The sequence below is a fragment of the Entelurus aequoreus genome, linkage group LG01 (genome assembly GCF_033978785.1).
Source record: "Entelurus aequoreus isolate RoL-2023_Sb linkage group LG01, RoL_Eaeq_v1.1, whole genome shotgun sequence".
NCBI classification, from domain to species: domain Eukaryota; kingdom Metazoa; phylum Chordata; class Actinopteri; order Syngnathiformes; family Syngnathidae; genus Entelurus; species Entelurus aequoreus.
This window is the reverse complement of record NC_084731.1, coordinates 102,177,307-102,189,693: the sequence shown is the minus strand read 5'-3', so window position 1 is coordinate 102,189,693 and position 12,387 is coordinate 102,177,307. Positions and strand designations below refer to the sequence as shown.

The 12,387-nt window shown below is 42.1% G+C and overlaps 1 protein-coding gene across 7 annotated transcripts in view; it reads left to right on the top strand.

The window, feature by feature from the left end:
* The window catches only part of LOC133660751 (innate immunity activator protein-like), a 90,538-nt gene that overhangs the window by 50,391 nt on the left and 27,760 nt on the right, over window positions 1–12,387 (top strand). For 6 of the 7 annotated variants that reach the window (XM_062064364.1, XM_062064367.1, XM_062064334.1 and 3 more), the window contains 2 exons: window positions 5,200–5,253; window positions 5,327–5,591. In XM_062064364.1, the coding sequence (XP_061920348.1) occupies window positions 5,200–5,253; window positions 5,327–5,591 (319 nt within the window). The remainder of the gene's footprint in view (window positions 1–5,199; window positions 5,254–5,326; window positions 5,592–12,387) is intronic. The other variant, XM_062064375.1, reaches the window with a different exon arrangement.

The window sequence follows — 12,387 nt, the reverse complement described above, 5'->3', positions numbered from 1 at the left end:
GTGTTTTTCTGTGTGTAGTGTTGTAGTTCTTGTCTTGCGCTCCTATTTGGGTGTTGATTGTCATGTACGGATGTACTTTGTCGGCGCCGTCTGCTCCACACGCTGTAAGTCTTTGCTGTCGTCCAGCATTCTGTTTTTGTTTACTTCTCAGCCAGTTCAGTTTTAGTTTGGTTTTGCTTAAGCCTTTTGTTAATTTTTGGTTTAAGCATTAGATACCTTTTTACCTGCACGCCGCCTCCCGCTGTCATCTGCATATTGTGATCACGACAAACCATGTTCCCAACATCTACAAAGCAATTAGCTACCTGCTGCCACCTACTGATATGGAAAAGTATTACACGGTTAAACTGCCGTGCTCTTGACAGCACAGACAATAATTACTGGTTTGCAAAAAATATTTTTAACCCAATTAGGTGAAGTTACATAATTTCCCACGGCACACTGAACAATATCTCACGGTACACTAGTGTGCCGCGGCACAGTGGTTGAAAAACACTGCTCTATCGTCACCCGAGAACAGAGAATAATGTCCCGACTAGGGTTGTACGGAATACCGGTACAATATAGTACCACGATACTAATGAATCACATTCGGTACTATACCGCCTCTAAAAAGTACCCGCCGTCGTCACGTCATGACATTGTTGGTTTTATGAGCAGAGGAGCATGTTCGGCAGCGCACACACAGAGTACTTACAAGCAGACACAGTGTGTAGACAGAAACGGGAGAATGTACGCATTTTGGCTTAAAAAGTAAAGATAAAGGTGAAGTTTTAACACTGAAACACCCTCAGGAAGAGGTGCTTTAAGACATGGCTAGCTAGCTAGCGGCTAACATCCATCCCGCAGTCGGCAGTGTTTTAGCTACTTCTAAATCACTAATCCTGGCCTCCATGGGGATAAATAAAGTACGTTTCTTACAAGTTGCATTATCACTGGAGGACAAGGAATAGCTAAACATGCTTCACTACACACCGCAGGAGGATACAATAGCTCACCGGTGTCACCATGTAAACAAATGCCATGGGTGGATCTACACCTGACATCCACTGTAATGATACCAAATACAGGAGCATATCTAGTCGATACTACTAACAGAAGTGTAGATAGAACATGTTTAAACAGAAAATAAGCAAATATTAACAGTAAATGAACAAGTAGATTAATAATACATTTTTACAGTTTGTCCCTCATAATGTTGACAAAATAATAGGTAGATAAATGACACAATATGTTACTGCATACGTCAGCAGACTAATTAGGAGTCTTTGTTTGTTTACTCACTACTAAAAGACATGTTGTTTAGTATGTTCACTATTTTATTTAAGGACTAAATTGCAATAAACATAATGTTTAATGTAACCTAAGATTTTTTTTGTTAAAATAAAGCCAATAATGCCATTTTTTGTGGTCCCCTTTATTTAGAAAATTATCAAAAAGTACAGAAAAGTATCGAAATACATTTTGGTACCAAAATATTGGTATCAAGACAACACTAGTCCTAAACCAATAGTGGCGCAAGCTCAACTTAAATAGTGCTAATCGCAAACAGAAAACAGCTGAGGGGGGGAAGTGCTCGAAGGCAGCTGTAAAGTGCTTACGAATAAACACCAACACAAAAGGAAGTGCCACCAAAATAAGAGCGTAGGACAGGACCTAACACTAAACACAGGAGAAACGCAACATAACTCACGGATGAAACTCCATCCATACATCCATTTTCTACCGCTTGTCCCTTTTTTTGGGGTCGCGGGGGGTCTCAAAAATCGTAAATATTATGTAAAAGTCCATTTATGTCAGCAATTCAACTCCAAACGTGGAACTAATATGTGATATAAATTTCTTACATGCAAAGGGAGATATTTGTCAAGCCTTTATTTCTTATTATTTTGATGATCATGACTTACAGTTTTTGAAAACTGTAAGTCAGGGGTGTCAAACTCAAATACAGAGTGGGCCAAAATTTAAAACTGAACAAAGCCGCGGGCCAAGGTTGAACAAATTAACCTTTTAATAGGGACCCAAACAAGTTTTGCATTAAATATTGAACAAGCAAGGCTTATATAACTTTATAGTGACATGCAAAATCGAGTTTCAAATAATAATAATAATAATTAAAAAATATTAATGGCTTATCAAATACAATTTAAATAAACATTGAATGCCTCTTTTCTATTTGCAGCCTTCTGAGGTAAATATCAACATTAACTTTTTCCACAGGTTAATACATTTGAAAATAAAATAATGAATAAACCAACCATTCAGGACTTTAAACTGCTCAGTTTGCAACACACTGATCTAATCTGATGTGCCCAAGCCAGATACCTGCCATCTTTTCTTGGATGCTAGTTCATTAATGTCGGGGCTCAGGCTTTGAGCTGAGGCAACCTTCATTATCCAACGAAGGTGTTCATCAGTCATTATATCTCGTATTCCACAGTCCTGAGGGCGTGCCTTACAGGCACTGCTTTTAACGTCCTCTACGAGCTGACGTCACGTCCGCTTTTCATCCATTCTAACAACGTGCCGGCCCAGTCACAAGATATGAGCGGCTCCTATACGCACACACACACGTAAATGCAAAGCATACAAAGCACGGATTTCATATTTCATTCATTCACAACTCCTCCAACACGAACATTATTGTTTTTTCACTTTTGGCTTCTCATTAAATAACTTTTTTAAATAGATTCAATCTTGCACATGGAAAGTTTAAGTGTGGGCTTTAGTTGATATAACACTCCCGTCAGGGGGTGCATTCTACGCCGGGGGTGCATTATCCTGCACAACACCTGGACTGTTGTGCCTACAATATACACCCCCGCTACCTCCAAACCCCGCCGCTCCCCCGCCCCACACACACACACACACACACCTTGTAGCGTCCCGGAAGAGTTATTGCTGCAAAGGGTTCTGGGTATTTTTTCTGTTGTGTTTATGTTGTGTTACTGTGCGGATGTTCTCCCAAAATGTGTTTGTCATTCTTGTTTGGTGTGGATTCACAGTAAGGCGTATATTTCTAAGAATGTTAAAGTTTTTTTATACTGGCACCCTCAGTGTAACCTGTATCGCTGAAGATCAAGTATACCTTGCATTCACTTATGTGTGCGTGCCAAAGCCGCACATATTATGTAACTGGGCCAGCACTTGTTGGACTGGACGAAAAGGGGACGTTACAATTCTCGGGAAGGGCACTGAAATTTGGGAGTCTTCCGGGAGGTTTGGCAAGTATGAGATTTAGAGGTGTACCATGGCACTGCCGCTGTATATAATCAGCAGGCCAGCTCTAGTGTTAATTTGATAATCCCTCACGGGCCAAGTGAAATTACACGGCAGGCCAAATTTGGCCCGCGGGCCAGAGTTTGACACCCATGCTATAAGTCATGATCTTTAAAATTATATCAAAAGAGAGCTTGACATATCAAAAGTTTAGATGCTTTGTCACATATTAGTTTAATCTTGTGAATTAAATTGCTAAAATAAACGAACCTTTGCGGCACATTCTTACTTTGTGAGTTCCACCTGTACATTCACAACATTGCGGACACAATGGATCATTAAATGTGCTTTACAATCAAAACTGGCCCATTTTCTATGGCTCCCAAAAGCAATAAATATTCAACCTGCACAATAGTTATTTCACTCCTCCACCAGGCAGTGGATTTTACTGTGAAAATCTGCCAGCTCAGTCACCATGAATTGACCGTCAAATCATCAGTGGTGCCATTTTTCCATTTGCAGTAAAGCAGTGTCAAAACGGGGAACGGAGAGTAGCAGATCAGTCACTAGAAATTTAACGTAAAAATAACAGCGGTACCGTTTTTTCACTTAACGGTAATGCACTGTAAGAAAAAAAAATGGACATAAATTTTACAGTAAAATACTTGTGGCTCAGTTCCCAGAATTTTAACGTAAAAATATTTGTATAGTTTTTTCATTGACACTGATTTGGAGTAAAAACCACCGTCAGTTTTACTGTAAATTCTACAAATGTTTTGACATGTTTTGACAGGCTAACTTCTGTTGACCCTGACAATCTCTACTGCATAATATTTACACCACATGAGGTCGTCGTCGTCTACGTTCTTCTCTGCTGGTGCATGCATGTATCAGGCATGTTATTTTTTCCGTCTGTAGTCGGAAATCCGTCTTTTTTTTCTCTGTAAAAATATTTTCCATTTTTCTTCGTTAAAATGTTGATCCGTCTTTGTCATACCTGCCAACAACTACGGTTTTCCCGTAATGAGTACGGTTTTTGCTAACAGTAGCATGCTTACAGTTAGCATTAGTGAAATACCAAAATTTATGAAACTGCAACTGAGGTGTATACCTGCTAAATTAAGTAAAAAAAGCTAGTAGGGTAATGTTGGCATGTTAAGTGTAACATGTGTCAAATACCAAAATATATTACTCTGGTGTGTGTACCTGAAAAATTTGAAAATACAATATCAGTATAAATTTCATGTGAGTGCTGAAAAGCTAAAGCCGAACTGAAATGCTAACAGTTAGCACGCTGTCCAGATAGCGTAAAGTAACAAAAAATATGAACATAATGAGCTAAAAAATTAATATAAAATAAAGTTAGCATGTTAACAGTACTGTTTTAACATGCTAACAATTGCACGCTTACAGTTAGCATTAGTGAAATACCAAAATATATGAAACTGAAACTGAGGTGCATACCTGCTAAATTAAGTTTAAAAAAAAAAAAAGCTAGTAGGCTAGTGTTGGGCTGATGAAATGCTAAGTGTAAGTGTCAAGTAGCAAAATTTAATACAATATCGGTATAAATTTCATGTGAATGCTGAAAAGCTAAAGCCGAACTGAAATGCTAACAGTTAGCACGCTGGCCAGATAGCGTCAAGTAATGACCATAGCTCCTGGCGCTAACTTAAAGTTAAAGTACCCATGATTGTCACACACACACTAGGTGTGGCAAAATGATTCTCTGCATTTGACCCATCACCCTTGATCACCCCCTGGGAGGTGAGGGGAGCAGCAGCGGTGGCCGCGCCCGGGAATAATTTTTGGTGATTTAACCCCCATTTACAACCCTTGATGCTGAGCGCCAAGCAGGGAGGTAACGGGTCCCATTTTTATAGTCTTTGGTATGACTCGGCCGGGGTTTGAACTCACGACCTACCGATCTCAGGGCGGACACTCTAACCACTCCAGCGTTCATGTGCTTTGCTTGCTCAGATCTTGGAGCTTCTGACGACAGCTCCTTGTCTGACTCGCTGGTCCAGGATGAAGGTAAGACTCCCAGGTTGCCAGCAAGAGTATTTGAAGAGGTTCTCGCTCTAAAGTGTGTCATATGTTCTTCTAGAAGTAGCCAGCAAGTCTTCAGGACTTCTATATCACAGAGAGATGGAACCACCAACGCCAGTCTGCATGTCCTCAGAGTCCCACACGGACTCCCCCTCCCAGTCACCCAGCGTGGGCGCGGCACCTGACCCCGGCCTGGACGCGGCTGTGAGTTTGACCTCCAGCCCCGCCGCCTACGACCCGCCTCCCATTCAGCACTCGCCTTGGTCTGAGTCGAGCCTGGACCAGCCGTACCAGAAGAAGTCACGTTCTTCCTGCAAGGCCAGGTAATGGAGTCCATCATGACGCAACTACGTTGGAGTCGTTAGCTTCTTAAATGAAGAAGAACCCAGCTTGGTCCAGCATGTCTTAGGAACTATAATGTAGGAACTAGGACCACAGTCTTACTTCTCTCTTATATTTCAAGATGTTTACAGCTCAGAGCAGAAGACGACAAATGTCTCTCTGGGTCATTTGAAGTCTCTTATGGCCCTCTTTTTCCTTCAGGGAGGAATGCTATAAGTGATGTGCAGTACTGCCATCTGCTGGTGAACAGGTGCTAGTAGTTGTCAAATAACTAAACAGAGTTTTGGAGGAAATGGCTCTTAAAAATATCACTTTCATCATCTTGTGGAATACAATCGGACCATGCTGGTGTCTGCAGTGATCAATCAATCAATGTTTATTTATATAGCCCTAAATCACAAGTGTCTCAAAGGGCTGCACAAGCCACAACGACATCCTCGGTACAGAGCCCACATAAGGGCAAGGAAAAACTCACCCCAGTGGGACGTCGATGTGAATGACTATGAGAAACCTTGGAGAGGACTGCATATGTGGATAACCCCGCCCTCTAGGGGAGACCGAAATCAATGGATGTCGAGTGGGTCTGACATAGTATTGTGAAAGTCCAGTCCATAGTGGATCTAACACTATAATTGATAATTGACTATAATTGATAGCTGTGGTCTTACACAAATAAGGTAACTCCGCACGTTACCTTAACATAGTCCGAGGTCACATTGTTATGGGAGACGCACTGCATCCTGTCAGTAAGATAAGAGTTAAACCAAGACAAGGCTAAGTCTGACATACCAAAACATGTTTTGATACGCTCTAATAAAATTTTATGATCGACGGTATCGGAAGCAGCGCTAAGATCAAGAAGCAGCAACATGGATGACGCATCAGAATCCATCGTTAGCAATAAATAATTAGTCATTTTTGCGAGGGCTGTCTCCGTAGAGCGATTTGCCCTGAAACCGGATTGAGAAGGTTCACAGAGATTGTTAGACACTAAGTGTTCATTTAGCCGCTGTGCAACAATTTTTTCGAGGATTTTCAAAATAAAGGGAAGGTGGACACCGGTCGGTAGTTTACCATGAGGTCAGGACCGAGGTTAGGTCTTTTGAGCAGAGGATGAATAACCGCTTTTTTGAATGCTAGGGGAACAGTACCAGAGGAAAGTGATAAGTTTATAATATTTAGCACTGATGGACCTAATAATATAAAAAGCTCCTTGATAAGTTTCCCAGGAAGTGAGTCAAGTAAACATGTTGTTTGTTTTATCCCACTTACACGCCGTAATAATTCCTTTAATGTTATTTCATCAAAAAGAGAGACTATTTTGGAGGACAGTATCCGTCGTATATACAGTCGTATTTGTGTTAATAGAACCCAGTTGTAGCTGAGATGCATTGTCTTTAATCTCCTTTCTAATGAGTTAAATTTTCTTATTAAAGAAATTCATAAAGTCATCTGCCGAGTGGGTGGAGCTACTGGGAGGAGTCCCTTGTTGGGTTAGCGACGCTACTGTACTAAACAAAAATTTAGGATCGTTTTTGTTGAGGCAGATGAGATTTGAGTAATATTTAGCTTTAGCTAAGGTAAGCATGCATTTATAAGTTATTAATAACAATTGGCAAAATGGCGGCGCATTGAAATGCAGCAGCTTGAAGACGCTCTTGGGAGTGTAGAGCGATTTGGCAAAAAACACCCGTCATTTCTGTCAATTTCATGGCTGGCTCAAAGCGTGAACACTCTATGATCACATACGACCGACAGACAATTTTGGATGTGGATAGATCGGGTCGTTATAGACTGAAAGATGCATGTACGGTGGACCTCCTCGCTAGCATGGGAATACTTCGCGGGCTACATCGAGCGGCCTTTGTAGCAGCGGAGTCAAGTACTAGCGGGGACCGTCAATGGAGGAGACGTAAGCGGTGTGAGCGGAAGCAGAAGCGGGGATGCCGAGCGGGGCTAACAACGAAGGGAAAAGCTAATCCCCAAAGAAGTGTGGAGTGTCCGGCTAGATAATTCCTGCACACATAGCAATTCTCTTAGAATAAAACACAACTCACATAATGTTTTTTCTTTTGTGACCGTGTCAGAGGCAGACATACATTGTACTGAGGTGGCTAACTATGATGCGTTCAGTTTATCGCAGCATCAAGCAAACAATCTGAAAATTCCCGTCGTATCAATTCCTAGATATGGTCGAAACTATTTAAAGTGCACTACGCATAATAAACGCAACATTATTAATATTGCTACTTCGGATAATTTCAACAAACGATCCTCAAAACAGCCCACTACCTATAATATGGGCTTTTTAAGCATAAGATCATTATCTTCCAAAACGTTATTAGTTAATGAGGTCATTAGAGACAACAAACTTGACGTCGTTGGTCTCGCCGAGACCTGGCTCAAACCAGACGATTTTTTTGCGCTAAATGAGGCATCTCCTCCTAACTATATGAATGCACATGTTGCCCGTCCTCTTAAAAGGGGAGGGGGTGTCGCACTAATATACAATGAAAACTATAATTTTACACCTAACCTAAATAATAAATATAACTCGTTTGAGGTGCTCACTATGAGGTTTGTCACACCGCTACCTCTCGACCTGGCTGTTATCTACCGCCCCCCTGGGCCCTATTCGGACTTCATCAGTGAATTCTCAGAGTTTGTTGCTGATCTAGTGACGCACGGCGACAATATAATCATAATGGGGGACTTTAATATCCATATGAATACCCCATCGGACCCTCCATGCGTGGCGCTCCAGACTATAATTGATAGCTGTGGTCTTACACAAATAATAAATGAACCCACGCATCGCAACGGTAATACGATAGATCTAGTGCTTGTCAGGGGTGTCACCACCTCTAAAGTTACGATACTCCCGTACACTAAAGTAATGTCCGATCATTACCTTATAAAATTCGAAGTTCTGACTCATTGTCAACAAACTAATGATAATAATAATAACTACTATAGCAGCCGCAACATTAATGCTGCCACGACGACGACTCTTACTGACCTACTGCCTTCGGTAATGGCACCATTCCAAATTATGTGGGCTCTATTGATAACCTCACTAACAACTTTAACGACGCCCTGCGCGACACCATTGATAGTGTAGCACCGCTAAAGCTAAAAAGGGCCCCTAAAAGGCGTACCCCATGGTTTACAGAAGAAACTAAAGCCCAGAAATTATCATGTAGAAAGCTGGAACGCAAATGGCGTGCGACTAAACTTGAGGTTTTCCATCAAGCATGGAGTGATAGTTTAATAACTTATAAACGCATGCTTACCTCAGCTAAAGCTAAATATTACTCAAATCTCATCCACCTCAACAAAAATGAACCTACATTTTTGTTTAGTACAGTAGCATCGCTAACCCAACAAGGGACTCCTCCCAGTAGCTCCACCCACTCAGCAGATGACTTCATGAATTTCTTTAATAAGAAAATTGAAGTCATTAGAAAAGAGATTAAAGACAATGCATCTAAGCTACAACTGTGTTCTATTAACACAAATACGACTGTATATACGACGGACACTGCCCTCCAAAATAGTTTCTCTCTCTTTGATGAAATAACATTGGAGGAATTGTTAAAATGTGTAAATGGGACAAAACAAACAACATGTTTACTTGACCCAATTCCTGGGAAACTTATCAAGGAGCTTTTTGTATTATTAGGTCCATCAGTGTTAAATATTATAAACTTATCACTTTCCTCTGGCACTGTTCCCCTAGCATTCAAAAAAGCGGTTATTCATCCTCTACTCAAAAGACCTAACCTCGATCCTGATCTCTTGGTAAACTACCGGCCGGTGTCCCACCTTCCGTTTATCTCGAAAATCCTCAAAAAAATGGTCGCACAGCAGCTAAATGAACACTTAGCGTCTAACAATCTCTGTGAACCTTTTCAATCCGGTTTCAAGGCAAATCACTCTACGGAGACAGCCCTCGCAAAAATGACTAATGATCTATTGCTAACGATGGATTCTGATGCGTCATCTATGTTGCTGCTTCTTGATCTTAGCGCCGCTTTCGATACTGTTGATCATAATATTTTATTAGAGCGTATCAAAACGCGTATTGGGATGTCAGACTTAGCCTTGTCTTGGTTTAACTCTTATCTTACTGACAGGAAGCTGTGTGTCTCCCATAACAATGTGACCTCGGACTATGTTAAGGTAACGTGCGGAGTTCCCCAGGGTTCGGTTCTTGGCCCTGCACTCTTTAGTATTTACATGCTGCCGCTAGGTGACATCATACGCAAATACGGTGTTAGCTTTCATTGTTATGCTGATGACACTCCACTCTACATGCCCCTAAAGCTGACCAACACGCCGGATTGTAGTCAGCTGGAGGCGTGTCTTAATGAAATTAAACAATGGATGTCCGCTAACTTTTTGCAACTCAACGCTAAGAAAACGGAAATGCTGATTATCGGTCCTGCTCAACACCGACATCTATTTAATAATACCACCTTAACATTTGACAACCAAACAATTAAACAAGGCGACTCGTTAAAGTTTCTCCCCGTGACTGCGTGGGTTCCCTCCGGGTACTCCGGCTTCCTCCCACCTCCAAAGACATGCACCTGGGGATAGGTTGATTGGCAACACTAAATTGGCCCTAGTGTGTGAATGGGAGTGTGAATGTTGTCTGTCTATCTGTGTTGGCCCTGCGATGAGGTGGCGACTTGTCCAGGGTGTACCCCGCCTTCTGCCCGATTGTAGCTGAGATAGGCTCCAGCGCCCCCCGCGACCCCAAAGGGAATAAGCGGTAGAAAATGGATGGATGGATGGATGGACTCGGTAAAGAATCTGGGTATTATCTTCGACCCAACTCTCTCGTTTGAGTCACACATTAAGAGTGTTACTAAAACGGCCTTCTTTCATCTCCGTAATATCGCTAAAATTCGTTCCATTTTGTCCACAAGCGATGCTGAGATCATTATCCATGCGTTCGTTACATCTCGTCTCGATTACTGTAACGTTTTATTTTCGGGCCTCCCTATGTCTAGCATTAAAAGATTACAGTTGGTACAAAATGCGGCTGCTAGACTTTTGACAAAAACAAGAAAGTTTGATCATATTACGCCTATACTGGCTCACTTGCACTGGCTTCCTGTGCACCTAAGATGCGACTTTAAGGTTTTACTACTTACGTATAAAATACTACACGGTCAAGCTCCTGCCTATCTTGCCGATTGTATTGTACCATATGTCCGGGCAAGAAATCTGCGTTCAAAGAACTCCGGCTTATTAGTGATTCCCAGAGCCCAAAAAAAGTCTGCGGGCTATAGAGCGTTTTCTATTCGGGCTCCAATACTATGGAATGCCCTCCCGGTAAAAGTTAGAGATGCTACCTCAGTAGAAGCATTTAAGTCTCATCTTAAAACTCATTTGTATACTCTAGCCTTTAAATAGACTCCCTTTTTAGACCAGTTGATCTGTCGTTTCTTTTCTTTTCTACTCTGCTCCGGACCGCTAGCCTGTGCATCGGATGGGGACATCTCTACGCTGCTGACCCGTCTCCGCTCGGGATGGTTCCTGCTGGCCCCACTATGGACTGGACTTTCGCTGATGTGTTGGACTTTCACAATATTATGTCAGACCCACTCGACATCCATTGCTTTCGGTCTACCCTAGAGGGGGGGGGGGGGGGGGGTTACCCACATATGCGGTCCTCTCCAAGGTTTCTCATAGTCATTCACATTGACGTCCCACTGGGGTGAGTTTTCCTTGCCCGTATGTGGGCTCTGTACCGAAGATGTCGTTGTGGCTTGTACAGCCCTTTGAGACACTTGTGATTTAGGGCTGTATAAATAAACATTGATTGATTGATTAAACTATCACTCCATGCTTGATGGAAAACCTCAAGTTTAGTCGCGCGCCAATTGCGTTCCAGCTTTCTACATGATCATTTATGAGCTCTAGTTTCTTCTGTAAACCATGGAGTACGCCTTTTAGTGGCCCTTTTTTGCTTTAGCGGTGCTATACTATCAATAGTTTCGCGCAGGGCGTCGTCAAAGTTGTTAGTGAGGTTATCAATAGAGCCGACATAGTTTGGGAATGGTGCCATTACCGAAGGCAGTAGGTCAGCAAGAGTCATCGTTGTGGCAGCATTAATGTTGCGGCTGCTATAGCAGTTATTATCGTTATTAGCTTGTTGACAATGAGTCAGAACTTCGAATTTTATAAGGTAATGATCGGACATTACTTTAGTATACGGGAGTATCATAACTTTGGAGGTGGTGACACCCCTGACAAGCACTAGATCTATCGTATTTTGCGATGTGTTGATTCATTTATTAGTTGTGTAAGACCACAGCTATCAATTATAGTCTGGAGCGCCACGCACTGAGGGTCCGATGGGGTATTCATATGGATATTAAAGTCCCCCATTATGATTATATTGTCGGCATGCGTCACTAGATCAGCAACGAACTCTGAGAATTCACTGATAAAGTCCGAATAGGGCCCTGGGGGGCGGTAGATAACAGCCAGGTCGAGAGGCAGCGGTGTGACAGACCTCATAGTAAGAACCTCAAACGATTTATATTTGTTATTTAGGTTAGGGGTAAGGTTAAAGTTTTCATTGTATATTAGTGCGACCCCCCCCCCCCCCACCCCCGCAACCCTTTTAAGGGGACGGCCAATATGTGCATTCGTATAGTTAGGAGGAGAGGCCTCCTTTAGAGCAAAAAAATAGTCTGGTTTGAGCCAGGTTTCGCTAAGACCAATGACGTTAAGATTGTTGTCTCTAATGACCTCATTAAC